Source organism: Ascidiella aspersa, chromosome 2, assembly GCF_963924565.1.
Source record: "Ascidiella aspersa chromosome 2, kaAscAspe10.2, whole genome shotgun sequence".
Classification (NCBI taxonomy): domain Eukaryota; kingdom Metazoa; phylum Chordata; class Ascidiacea; order Phlebobranchia; family Ascidiidae; genus Ascidiella; species Ascidiella aspersa.
The window spans coordinates 10,778,858-10,793,351 of record NC_139448.1 but is presented as its reverse complement, the minus strand read 5'-3'; the positions used below and the strand labels follow the sequence as shown (position 1 = coordinate 10,793,351).

The 14,494-nt window shown below is 37.1% G+C and overlaps 3 protein-coding genes across 3 annotated transcripts; all 3 read left to right on the top strand.

Annotated features, from left to right (window-relative positions):
* The first annotated feature begins 440 nt into the window (after positions 1-440).
* On the top strand, positions 441-2,549 carry LOC146163607 (histone-binding protein RBBP4). Its single transcript, XM_083381291.1, has 2 exons — positions 441-1,481; positions 1,999-2,549. Exons 1-2 carry the CDS (start codon positions 516-518, stop codon positions 2,326-2,328), a joined length of 1,296 nt encoding a protein of 431 aa, XP_083237417.1. The 5' UTR covers positions 441-515; the 3' UTR covers positions 2,329-2,549.
* A 739-nt stretch (positions 2,550-3,288) lies between these two features.
* LOC146163606 (protein arginine N-methyltransferase 9-like) lies at positions 3,289-5,972 on the top strand. Its single transcript, XM_083381078.1, has one exon. The coding sequence runs from the start codon at positions 3,315-3,317 to the stop codon at positions 5,742-5,744; it is 2,430 nt and encodes an 809-aa protein (XP_083237204.1). The 5' UTR covers positions 3,289-3,314; the 3' UTR covers positions 5,745-5,972.
* On the top strand, positions 5,972-12,354 carry LOC146163605 (CDK5 regulatory subunit-associated protein 3-like). Its single transcript, XM_083381079.1, has 10 exons — positions 5,972-6,107; positions 6,384-6,563; positions 6,869-7,006; positions 7,552-7,778; positions 8,111-8,270; positions 8,646-8,828; positions 9,370-9,498; positions 10,089-10,294; positions 11,151-11,322; positions 11,773-12,354. Exons 1-10 carry the CDS (start codon positions 6,006-6,008, stop codon positions 11,842-11,844), a joined length of 1,569 nt encoding a protein of 522 aa, XP_083237205.1. The 5' UTR covers positions 5,972-6,005; the 3' UTR covers positions 11,845-12,354.
* The last annotated feature ends 2,140 nt before the right edge of the window (positions 12,355-14,494 follow it).

Below are 14,494 nucleotides of genomic sequence, written 5' to 3'. Positions count from 1 at the left end.
ATTGTGCAATACTTTAAAAACATAGTACTTTCAGGTTATTTACATAGTATACCATTGGTGTATAACATATTCTTATTTTTGTGTTACACTTTTGCATTACATTTCTGTTTTATCATCCAGACTAAAGTAAATAAAGAAAATGTGTATGTGCTTTAAAATACACTAACCACACTGTCCAGCTATCTAAGTTAGAAAATACCCAACGGGGTGTGACTTTATCATTAGTTAAAAAAGTTTTCAATCAATTTTTAAACAAAATGTTAAAAGAATAGTTTTCAAATGTATTGCATGCAAATATTATGTGTTTTGAAAGTTGTATAACAAGTTTAGTTTTATAACAAAATTAAATATGCTGTATCCTTTATTTAATAACAAAATTAAATATGCTGTATACTGTGGATAACCTTAACGCTTCCTATTGTTTTTCAACTTATAGTGAATCTTTTTTGGCCTTGTCCACTGTCAGATCAAAATTATTAGTTAAAATTTGGATATTTTAGTTTAAATTTAAAATCATGGGCGAAAAAGACGGAAATTATGACGAGGCTGTTGAGGAGAGAGTAATCAACGAAGAGTACAAAATATGGAAGAAAAACACACCATTTTTGTATGACCTCGTCATGACCCACGCCCTCGAGTGGCCAAGTCTCACCTGTCAGTGGCTGCCCGATGTCACCAAACCAGAGGGAAAAGATTACACTGTGCATAGACTTATCCTTGGCACCCACACATCAGATGAACAGAATCACTTGATCATTGCCAGCGTTCAATTGCCAACAGATGATGCGCAGTTTGATGCTTCACATTATGACAGCGAACGGGGCGAGTTCGGTGGCTTCGGTTCAGTCAGTGGTAAAATCGAGATAGAAATCAAAATCAATCATGAAGGAGAAGTAAACCGAGCCCGCTTCATGCCTCAAAATCCTTGTGTCATTGGCACTAAAACTCCATCCAGTGACGTACTTGTGTTTGATTACACTAAACATCCAAGCAAGCCAGATCCCAATGGTGAGTGTGTCCCTGACTTGCGACTAAGAGGTCACCAAAAAGAGGGCTACGGATTGTCCTGGAACCCAAACCTGAGCGGCTTTTTACTCAGTGCATCTGACGATCACACCATCTGCATGTGGAATGTCAACGACAAGCCTAGAGAAGGCAGAATTTTGGATGCAGCAAAGGTTTACACAGGCCACACTGCGGTGGTTGAGGATGTATCCTGGCATTTGTTGCATGAAAGTCTGTTTGGTTCGGTAGCCGATGATCAGAAGTTGATGATTTGGGACACAAGGTCTAATGTTAGCACCAAGCCAAGTCACACTGTTGATGCCCACACTGCTGAGGTCAATTGCTTGTCCTTCAATCCCTACAGCGAGTTTATTCTGGCTACCGGTTCTGCAGACAAAACAGTTGCACTGTGGGACTTGAGGAATCTCAAGCTAAAACTACATTCCTTTGAATCGCATAAAGATGAAATTTTCCAGGTGCGCATAATCTATCGGTTCTATACATGTTGTTTGGTGTATTTAATATTAAACCATTCATTCAGATAAATGAATTTGGGATAGTAATAATAACACATAATGCTAATAGTAACAACTTGAGCCATTTTGTTCTTACTTCCCACTAGCATGGATAAATTATTTTAGTGCAGCATATACCAACATTAAGCAAAACAATATACCCCCCCCCCTCCTTTTTAATGCTGGCAACAAAGAAAACAACCATTTTAAGCCCCCAAACAAAAAAATAATAGGATTGATAGCTACTAATAGGGAAAGTAGATATACCTGGTAAATAACATAACACCTTGAAAAGTTCACCCATTTTTGTATGATGGTTTTAAATGACTTTAAGTTTTTTAAAACATGCTAACTTTGACCATGTTTTCATCCACATATTTTTTGATGGCAATATTATAATGTTGCTAAACATAAAAAGCAACAATACACATAAACCAGTAAAAGGGTAAACTCTACTTAAATTTGCCTCTTGTTTCAGGTGCAATGGTCCCCACACAACGAAACCATTCTTGCCTCAAGCGGAACCGATCGTCGACTCAATGTTTGGGATCTGAGCAAAATTGGAGAGGAACAGAGTGCAGAAGATGCAGAGGACGGGCCACCGGAGCTTTTATTTGTCCATGGGGGGCACACTGCCAAGATTTCCGATTTCTCCTGGAACCCCAACGAGCCTTGGGTGTCCTGTTCCGTTTCTGAAGACAACATCATGCAAGTCTGGCAAATGGCTGAGAACATTTATAATGACGAAGAGCTAGAGGCTGGAAGCTCGTCAGCGGCTGCCGGGGAATTGGAACAGACTGCCTCCTAAATACTTCAGCAGTTCTTTTGTCATAGTTTGATTTTCGTGTTGAAAGATCCGGATCTCATTGGGTTCTTTTTTAAAGTTTCTGTTTTCATTTGGACGACGTGTAAATAGCATCGTTTTTGTGTAAAACTTAAGTATGTTGAAGTTCACTTGTATATCGTGACTACCACAGTCGGGTTGATGACCTTTTGTATATGTTTTGTAATATACCAGTGTCGCAAATGCTCGTGTTGTTTTTTGCAGTGCAGTGAAAGCAGAGAGATAAAATGTCAGAAGACTTGTAGCATTCATGCAAAGGGTCTGCCGTCAGTATAAAGTGTAACGTTTACAAATGTGAATTTAACGTTACAGAAGCAATAGAATGTTTTAATTCAGAAGAAAACCAGTTGAGTTTGTAAAATTGTCGAATAAGTTATTCTGCAGAATCCTGTCACGTGTGAGACTGTGTGCAATCAAGCATGACCTACCTAAGAGGAGAAATCCTAAAAGCATATCAACATATGTGTGCGAAATCACGATATCGTGTTGACTGTGGATCACTGGGTTTTGTTATCTTATAAGAAATCATTAAGCTTTGTTTACAGCGGTAGCTTAAAATTCGAAAAAGAATTGCCAAGTGCGCTTCGATAGACTTAACAAGCATACGAATTTAGAATAGTCCGTTCAGAGTCAGACGTTCTGTGTTAACTTTTAAATTAAAGTGATGTACTGTCGCACATGTTACCGCGAGAAGGTAGGACACATTTTCGGGGTGTTTTCAAATGTTTAGAATAAACTACACGTTTGTACTGCCAAATTAATGATAATTTAAGATACAGCTGACTATTGTTTCGGAAAAATGTTTGGTATCACAGTAATCCGTAGTCCGGACTCCCGCGGTATTATGTATACTAGTTTTAAACGTAACTTGTCAGTAAATTTTTATTGTAATTTTTTAGAACCAAAATATACACTCGATTTATAAAAGATATGAACAAAAGTGATCTGCAATGCAACAGGCAGTTAAACTGTATCTTGTAGAGGCAAGACACAGTCTAGCCGAAAAAAACTATGGAAAAGCTTATGCGTTTTTCCTGCTCACACTAAAACTTAATCAACATGTGCAACAAGAGATTGCAGAGGATTTTGGAACTGCTTGGAAAGAATGGAGTCGAGAGCTGTATCAACTGAAGCGCACAAATGACCTAATGGAACTGTACGAACAGGGCACAGAGGTCTTTATGAGAAGTGATGCCTTGCACCTACACATGGGCACTTGTCTGTTCCAAATGGGCCTGAAACTGGAGGCGGTAGGCATGTTTCGCAGAGCGCTGATTGTGAACAACAATTCTCATGAGGCCAGTGTCAACCTTGAAAATGCCTGCAGGGGCCTTGTTGACAGTTGGCACTTTGCCATGCTGAATGACCATAGGAGGAACAAGACTTTTCGCGATGCCATTAGGGATGCAGTGGATGCAATTGACTGGGATGACTGCATACTGGACATTGGCTCGGGTACAGGATTGCTTGGTATGTTTGCGATACAAAGTGGCGCTGCCAAAGTGCACTGTTGTGAAATGTCCGAGGCCATGCACAGCATTGCTGAAGAATCCATCGCTTTGAATAACATGGATTCCAATATTGTTAACATTCATTCTGATTCACTGAATTTAATTGTCTCTGGAAACTCAAGTAAAGATGTGCCGGCCATTTCAGAAAAAGCAATGCTGGTCATTGCAGAAATTGTCGATGCTGGCTTGCTCGGGGAAGGAATTGTTGATTCTTTAAACCATGCCTGGCAAAACTTGTTACTACCTCAGCAGGATGGTGGGGTCGTAATCCCATACTCTGCCACGGTCTATTGCGCATTGGCTGAGTCTGATTCAATCTGGAAGAAGCACAACTTTTCAACAAACCCTGTGGAAATGCAAAACATCCTTATAACAAGTGGAGTTGGCCAAGATGTTGGAAAGTCCAAGTCAAACATGGCTGTGGATAGTCAGCAGATGTTGCATGTGTTTTCCACTTCTGTTCATGAGCCCTATACCTCAGAGCGCATGGGTAATGTGACTCACAGGCTTTTAAGTGGCCCATGCAAACTGATGGACATCAATTTTAATAGTCCAGGGGTTTTAATAAAAATCGCTAACGGCCAATTCGACGACGTATTTGTAGATTTTCATAACATTAAACAAGGCAGTGTTGACTGCCTTGTGCTTTGGTTTCAACTGTATTTGGATCCTGACAAAAAGCACTGTATCACAACAGAAATAGGATCCGAAGTATGCTGGGATCAAGCCATTTATCCCATTAGGGCTTGCAAAATTGCAGCCCCTGGACATACAGAGACCTTCACACAACTTGAATGCCAAAGGTTGCAGGTTCAACCTAGCGACATACTGAGGGCAAATTTTTCAGTCCATGTTGACCGTTTTCAGTTGGAAAGCATTGACACACTGAGTTTTGATGCTCAATGCACAAAGTCGTATCCTCAGGTTCTGTCAAAAATAGCAGGTGCGCATCCAGAGCTGATACATGTTGCCCTTCATGAAGCACAAGTCATGAAAATAAATGACACTGCCACCTGTGACATTTGGATTGACGCTGTTAAAAAGTTATCTACATCCAAAAGGCTGCTAAACATCCTTGACATATCAGATGGCTTCAGCATCTTTCCGTTTAGAATGTGCCAGCTTTTGGGTCCTGAAGTTTCCATTACCAAAATTTGCAACACTCAAGAACTGTTAAATGCTTGCAAGGAAATTGCGAAAAGTTGCAAGTTGCAGAGTTTGACTTTTGCATTGGATACCTTTTTTTCAATTGGTTCAAGTATATTTGATGCAGTTGTTTTGGATATAGTTGAACCAAGTGGTTTGCTAGCACCTGACTCGTTAACAAATGTGGCAAACTTAAGGCCATTACTGAACACATCAACCTGCTTTGTGCCTTATGAAGTTTCTGTCCAGATGCAGTGCATACAATCGGAGGAACTCTTGTCCAAATGCATTGTGACTTCAGATAGCTCCACTCTTGACTTGAAAATTTCTGAATGCATAAACCCCTACCGCGTCTCAGTTCACAGTGACCTGAACCTAAGCACTTTGGCTTATCAGGCGTTAAGTGAGACCAGCCAAGGTCTTACATTTGACTTTAAAAAAATCCATGATCCGAACTATAGCTTTAACAACCTTAAAAAATCTTTGGTTTCAAAAATAACCTCAGCTGGAACAATTCATGGTATTTTGTTTTGGTTTAAAATTGCAATAAGTGATGAATGTACTATAGAAACCAATGATGAACATAATTTTTGGCAACAAGCTGCCTATGTCTTTCCACAAGACAAACAAATATCTGTGGCCTGTGGAGATGAAATAGTTCTTACAAACAGTTGTCTTAATGAAAGTTTATTATTTTCTTTATCTAAGTATGAACCAATGTAAAAATGTACATGTGGATGCTTGTAAGTTTTAGAAATATGCTGAATTAAAAAAATCAAACACGTTTTTTATACCTTCGGCCATAATACTTGTGATTGTATATTAAATGTATTTTTGCATTAGTTGCTTGATTTTGCAAAAGCCAATTTTTGTTCTCCCTAATCTCATTGTTTTGCCATTTTATACTTTTTCTAGTCTAGGATAATTTTATTTTGTCACTTTTATTTGTAGGAGTTAAAGTAGGAAAGCTTGTATCAATTTAACATGGCTGAAGAACAGATTCCAATTGACATCCAATGCAGCAAGTTGGTTGATTGGCTGATCGATCGACGACATTGCAACATAAAGTGGCAGACTGCTGCAGAAGTAAAAAAAAACTTTTTTATATAATGTTAAAAAAAATAAAAATATAAACTTAAAAAAATATGTAAATCTAACAAAAAAACTAAGACACAGCGCACCCAAAATGCTAAAAAAGGCATATCTAAACCTAAAAATTATATAACATTTTAACGAAAACCTTAAAATATCCACTCCCAAATATGAAAAAGGCACCATATTTTTTTATAACAAGTTAGTCGTTTTATATACCAAAGAGCGAAGATATTTCTTTATAGTGTTTATATATCATTTTTTTGGAAGGTTGTAAAAGGAAAAATCACAGATGCACTTCGTGACATGCCCAACACAGAGGAGATGAGAGCATTGGTTGAAGGATCATGTTTCCATTATTTCAAATGCGTGAAGATCGTGGAAGTGCTCCGTGACACCGAAAAGGACACAAAGAACATTTTTGGCAGATATTCTTCGCAAAGAATGAAGGTAAATCTTTTTACATAATGTGTTTTTGTTGTAAGAGTACGATAATGCTTTCTGTGTTATTTTGTTTAATGTTAATCCTTCTAATGGTATGAATATACTGTTGCTGTCAGGCATTCTTTCAACTGTACAATTGTTACTGATGATAGCTGTTGATAGCTCAAAAGTTATGAAAAAAGACTAGATAAATTATAAAATTACAAACGGAAAATTACAAATAGGTAGACTATTAATAGAAAACAACTTCAGTTTTTAACATATGTTTATATTTGTAGTTTTATAACATATACATACATAATTTCATCAAGGACTGGCAGGAAATTATCAAGCTGTATGAAAAGGAGAATCTCCATCTTGCTGAGCTTGCAAGTCGTTTGCTCAGAAATTTGAATTATGAGATCCCAGCAGTAAAAAAACAAATCGCTAAATGTGACCAAGTGAGAGAGGTAAGCTTGTTGAAATTGTTTTGTTTTTTCGTCAAGATATCTGTTTGATTAGTTAATATTTAAATTCACAGTAGTTGATTGTAGTCTTTTTTTAGAGATCAACCAATATCACTTTTTTGGACCTATACCGATACCCGATTTTTTACAATTTTGTCAACCGGTATCCCATATCGATACCAATTTTTTTGATATAACTGGTAAATGTTTAAAACTTGAATTAATTGAAAATAAAATCTAAATAACGTTTTAGTTTATGTACCTTTATTAATTATCAAACTATTATTTTGCATATTAACTTGGCGTGATGATAAAACAATTTTTTTTCATCAAACAATGAGTAAGTTGTTTGTTGTAAGGGAAAAATTATATCATATTTTCATACTAAAATATCGGCCAAAGTATTGGCCTACATTTACTGATACCGATATATCGCTAGAAGCCAAATATTGGCCGATATTATCAGTAAACCAATATTTTGGTCTATCTCTAGTCATTTTTAAAAGTTGGCATTCACCTAATTAAAGCATTGTTTTCTTGTTTTACAGGAATGCAGAAAGAAAATCCAGGACTGCAAGAGAAATACTCAGGACGTGAAAAGGCAGTATGCTGAACAGTGCAAGAAGGTTGGAATCGAAGGAATCAATGTTCGAAACGAACTTCTCGAGTTGGTCAGAGACCTTCCTCAGGAGTTCAACTCGATTGCGGATCAGTGCAAGCACCTGTTTCCAGTCTTGGAGTACTACATTGCCTTTGTTGAATTTTCCCTGGGAAGGTATTTATGTATTTAAAATACTTTGGATAATTGCTCACTTAAGCCTAGACTTTTTAAAACAAAACCTGATGCGAAGGGTAATCTTTTGATATTAAACAAGCAAAATTATAGTTTGTCATTAATAGTGTTAGGCCTTTTGGGTGAATAATTTGTTTTACATTTTTTCTTGTGTAAATAATATTTTGCAATATACTAAATCAATGTTTTTTTTCTTAAGCTCATTGAACATTTTAATTTCTGTTTTATTTGTTACCTGAATATATAAAATTGTCAAGATGTTTGTTTGTGTAAAAAATATCTCTTTAAAGGTTATGTTTTATTTTTTGAAATAGTGATCAGTTTTCAAGCACTATTGCACCAATGGTTCGTCACCTCACAAAAGTAGGCAATACAACTGTCTACCAATGGAGGACTGGGCTGGTGCCAAACAAAGTTATTAAAAAAGATCTTGTGGCTGACGAAGTCGTTGAAAATGCTGCAGAAGACGAGGAGGTATTGGTTTTATGCATTCAGATGATACAACTAAATATCATCATAAAATCTTAACCCCGGAATGGCGCATATCTAGTTAAAAAATGTAAATAAGTCTTCATTTTTCCCTTAGTTTTTGACCGATTTTAATGAATATCCTAAAACTTGGCATTAGTTTCATGCATTCAGATGATACAACTAAACTTCATCAAAGAATCTTAACCCCTGAATGGGGCATATCAATAATAGTTAAAAGCATGTAAATAAGTATTTATTTCTTTTAGTTTTTGACCTTTTTCTAATGAACATTCCCAAACTTAAACTGTTTAGCGTGATAGTTTTTTGTTAAGACACTACAAAACTCAACATCCGATTTTTCATCGGAATATTTTGCAGATTGATTGGGGCAACATAATGGACGAAGCTGCAACGGAAGACAACGATGTGATTGACTTCGACATAGATGTCAGCGGCCTTGATATTGTTGTTGAAACATCAGGCGACGAAGTAAATGGAAACTCCGACAACGGATTCGAAATTGTGACAGAAAATGAAATGAAAAACTGGGAGATAGAAGAGGTAGAACTGTTGTTTTTACGCATAGCAAATCAATTTTCTTGATTTTTCTTTTTTGTTGAAAAGGAAAAGCAACAAATACAGAATCATTAAATATATCACTTTTTTGGTTTGATTGTGATTTGTCCAGCACGTTTTTTAAACTCCAAGTGTCACCATTAAATACAGTTAATGAGGAAAGCGTTAACTCATTTCAAAGCTTTTAGTGCGCATTTTTGGCAAACTTACCTAAAATGTATCCAATGTTATGCGAGCGTCCATTTTTCTTCTTAACCTACTGATCCGATCGCCAATATTTTTTAACTCGTTAGTTATCCATATTGGCAAATCACTAATACTTAATGATTGTAGGTTGTAGTAAGACGTAATAAGAATATCAAAGCCCATACAGAAGTAGGTATCATTTTGAACGTTTCGAAAATTCTTTATTCATTTTTAACATCAAGAGTTTTCCCATTAGCATTGTTAAGGTCACTATTAATCACAACAGCTGAAAGTTCTGCTCGTGGCCAAGACAGGCTTAACTTTATCCCTATCTTCCCAGGTGAGTGTCAAAGACGTGCCGAACGGTTCCCATCTGACCACGACTGAAGGGGTAGCGGAGGGTGACGACGCGCTCAGCGTTCTCGAATCGGTCGCTACACGAACTCAGCTGATCAACGAACTGATGGAGGTATGACGGCAATATCTGTTTTTGAGGCGTTATGTTGCGTGTTTATTTCGACACTACGGCTCGCAAAGCCACTAAGCATTTTAGCCAATAGATTAAACATTATTTTTTATTTTTAAGTCAGTTGGTGTTGAGCTAAAACCGAATTCTGGCAGTTGGCTGGCTGATTTTTGGTCGGAAAGTTAAATCCATACAAAGTATTGTGTTCCAATGAAATTCATCAACCCCTGATAAATTTGTCAATCAATACGTCGACAAAAAATTTTTAGTCTGTTATCAATTTTAATACTGTTATGACATTTAAACTCGCGACCGTTTTTAACAAAGAAAGTTCACTAAATGATTTTAAATCAAGTTCACCTGAAATTATCGTGTCTCGCCATAAATACCTCAGTCAGTTAAGCCATCCTGCTGAAAACAAAATAGTCTGATAGTTTAAAAACAGTAGTTAAAGTGGTGTTCATAAGCTGCTGAAATTCCGTATAACTCTGTCGACTCCGATTGACTTTTGTTTTTTATTACTTTCCGAAGCCGTTCTCGGTGAGCGTCCGTTTTAAATCGATTAACTCACAAAAGTTCCGCAAATGTTTCAGTTGTCCGGCTTTCTCGCGCAACGACTGACCGAGACAAAGTGTGACGCCGACGTGCTGTCAATCAACCAGTTCCAGTCTGCGCCTCCAATCCTCCAGCTTACATCTGTAGGCGAGCTACAGAGCATGCTCGACAGCGTGTCGGGCGTCTACGATCGGCTAGTGACCACCAAGATGTCTCACCTCTGCCGTATCCTGGACTCACCCAGGTGAGTGATGGACATGTCTTGGATGTGTGTGTGTGCAGGGGGATTGAAGTATAATGGTTTTAGTGCCGAAGTTAGTTGCATTATAATTTACAGCTGGGGTTCTTAACCTCTTTATGGTCGTGGCCCACTTTTGTTTTGAAAATATTCCGTGGCTCACTTTTTGATGTTCTGCTTAAATTGGTTACAATTAACTGAAATGTGTAAGAAAACAAGAATAACTTCAAAATGTGCACAAAAGAAGAACATTTTATAATAACCCACACATAACGCAACCGAAGCTTGAAAATGTACTGTAAAATGAACTCAAGAATTAAACAAATAAAACTAAAATTCTCACAGACTTTACAATATCCAAATGTTCTGTGGCCCACCGGTTAAGAAACCATGATTTACAGGGTAGTGCTTGACTGAAATAGATACTCTTAAATAGAAATACATAGTGTTAGAGCACGCAGTCCGTGGCAGTAAGAGTTTGAAGATACCAAACAGCATTTTTTTTGGTGTAGACCAGTGGTTGTCTACTTTCGTGAGTAGCCATTTTATGCTCTCACTAATTTTTCTTATGAACCCCTAAACATTTCAAAGTGAAGCAAATAAAAGTATTTTTTATTTAAATTTTTAAAGTAATTTAAATAAAACGAAATAATTTAAAATTTAAATTTATTTGTTTGACGGCCCGACAAAAAGTCTTTCCCATGCACGTACAGGTCGAATACCCCTCCCCCCTCCCCCCGAAAAAACAAAAAAATAAAATCTAAAAAAGATCTCGAAACGGCGACAGTCGGATATTTGTCATCGTCTTTATACTTCGACACGCGTTCCTGCATCAAATTCTAACCGCCTTTTATACCTCCAGGTTCGTTGACAGGCTGGCCGAGAACCTGGCTCGCCATCTTTCCCTCACCAAAAAGTACGAGTCGCAAACGGCGCAGTGCGAGCAGCGAATCGAGCAGACCGACAGCGAGCAAGCGTCGCTACACCCCAGGCTCAAGCTGCTGGTCAACGAGACCAAAGAGTGGCGGAAACTGGTGAGTTTGATGCCTTTGCCACTGTTAATCCTTCACGTTTTGGTGTTGACGTTTATAACTAGTTTTTAATTGTGCAAACAGTTTTTAATTTAATAAAATTTTAGCACGTTCGGCCAGTATACATTTTATTTTAACTGATTTTCTAAATGTTTAAAATTTGCTATACGCCTGACCGTGTTTGTTTTAAAGTGCGTGAAATGTTTTTAACTCGTTTTGAAATATATATCCATATTGGCAAATCGCTAATGCTTAGGTCTGGAGAAAATCCTATTTATTCTCAAAATGTATGGCGTCGCTTGTTTTAAGACAGGGATTTGTAAGCGCTTTCTAAAAAGCCTTGTAAGGTCACTATTCATCTAAAAGTTCTGCTTGTGGCCAGACAACCTTAATTTTATGTGGTTTAATTCGACTGTACGCTTTTTGTAAACGTTTTGTTTTACGCATTTTCAGATCGAAAACGAGATTTCCCTGCGCTACAAAAACCGACCGGTTCACCTGATGGGCTCCATCAACATGTTATAGCGACAACAACATGTTGCCTATCGACTACTCTTTTGTTTGTTTGTGTATTATTTTGCGCCCGAGGACTCTTGTTTACGGAAGCTTGGCGTGGTTTTGGTTTGGAAAGCGGTGTTTTCATACTATTCTGGCGTAGTGCTATGGTTTAAGCCAGGGGTGGGCAATTGTTTTGACTGGGGTATCCAATATCCATGAGACATAGAAAATGTCTTGGGAGGACCGGGTCAAAAACCAACTGCACGTGTATTTTCCTAAAATTAAGGCTGTAAATATCGTTGTTTTGACCACATTGTCAGAGCGGGTTACAGTAAAGTTTCTTTACGAGTATAATTTGTTTAATAAAATATTGTAAAATCAATAAAAAACGTGTTTTTTTGGCTTGAAAAGTTTTATACAAATTGAACCACGGGCTGTAGTTTGCCCAGGTCTGGTTTAAGCAGTGGAGATTTTTTTGGCAGGCACAAATCTTGATGACTTGCCTCTTTGCTGCGTTGTGCAATATTGTTTCTGCTAGCGCTTACGTAAATAAAATCTATCGCAGCTGACAAATAATCTGGTTTATTTCAGTATTTAAATGAAGGAAAATTGCCAAGATAATAATACGAATTTATTTTATTTTAACGTAACGCTTTACTAATTACATGTGTAATGAAGGAAAATATGAATAAATATTAAAAGCCAAGCATTTGAAAACAGTAACTTAAGTAAAGTATTTTTAAGTATTTGACTTGATTCATTACATTAGTACAGAACAAGTGTTAATAAGCATATATTGTGGAAAGACCTAGTATAGCGACATTGCGGTGTATTGATTGTTTTACAAATTTATATTAACAAAACGAAAAACACCGAAAAAACGTTTTACTAAAATGGAATAGCAGGTCATCAAGTAATCCACACTTAACAGTGGAATGGACAGTTTTATAAAGCTACAAAGTCCAATTAAACAACCCTGTAATTTATAGTATTAATGTCCGATACAACTTTTTTTAAATAAATAAACCAATACTTCTGTTGGCCAAGAAAAGACGACCATTCGATTTAACCACATGCAACAGGTTATATTGTATCTTCACTGGTGTAAATTTTCTAACCAAAACATCTTACAGATATAAATAAACGCAAGAAATGTAAACAAAAATCGTAATATGACCGTGCTTACTATAATCTTGGAATCAAACAGAGGTCTTTTGAGTCATGGTAACGTGTGCAACTGCCAAGCAAGCAAGTGTGTAACTGTGTATGCCCCAACTGCAGGAAACAGTTGCGATTTTAACCAACCATGTTAGATCAGTGCAAAACAATCGTGTAAATGAGACATTCTAAAGCACATTCACCAATCCCGGTGCAACAAACTGCGGCCATACCTTGCAACAGGCCAACAGCCAATGACCTTTAATCCCACGTACGCTCACTTTTTCCGATAAGCTGCGTTTGCCGAAGCTGAATGCATATTCTTCTGACTTTCCTGTGAGTTACATTGGCTTGGTGAAGTTATGAAACATGCGAGGGGCAACCATCCTCTCTGTTTCTCCCAGACATTGATTGAGCGAAGTGGAGCGCAATATACTTCTCCTCATAATGTCCTCGTACTGCGATTGCAACTCTTTGCAGCCACGGCCACTCAAAACCCCTAAAAAGTGTAACGGATATAGTTGCCTTTTTTAATTGCATTTAAATTTCTTAATTACAGTATAAATTGGGCGGGGCGAATACCGGTACTGTATTTTCTTGTAGATAGAAATATTTAGATTGAATTAATAAAAAACATCCAAATATTTTGTTAGGCTATATGAGTTTTTCTCAACCTCTTTTGCGGCGACTAAACGAAAATGTAACAGCGATGCTTTCACGACACAATTCTTTTTTGATTTTGTTTTGTAAACGAACAAAGCATAATACAGTAACATAAATAAGTTCGAATTTGATCAATATGAGCACTGTCTTTGTTGTGCTTTCACAATGTTCGCAATGCAATGAAGAAATATTGCTCAGTATCATTCTCACTAAATCTAATCACATAAAACAACCGCAGTTGGCGACCCAAACAAATCAATTGGCGACCAAAATTTAAGCCGCGACCCATGGGCTATTGGGCTAAGAAACACTGGGCCATATAGATATTAAAAGAAAAACGTTTTTGCAGTCTTTTTCAAATTACGACATTCGAAGTTTCCTAGAGTAACTTTTAAAATTATTGTTTGTAACACTCGTACTTTAAATTGTTCCGAGTACTCACCAAATAAAGGGCCAGTTGTAAACATGTTGCCACCACTAGGAGTCAGCAAAGGAATATCGCGCGAAGCCGCTACGTTTGCAAACATTTCCGAGGCCAGACGAATTCGCCGCTTAGTTTTGTATCTCCTGTTGAGAATAAAATTCATATATTATTTTTGTTGAACCAAATAAGCACACTGTACATGTATAATTGCAATTTGTACACTCCTTTTTTAAGATTTTTTCACCTTCCTTTGAGAAGAACTAATCAACGATAACACATTTTAATACATCACCGGGACCTTACGGAGGAATTTTGGATTTTACATTAACGTAAATAAAATATCCTGTATTACCATTTTAGTGTCATTCCTGTTAACGTTGCCTACATGTACAAAAGCCACAGAAAAATACGTAACTAAATGTAAAATCTCAG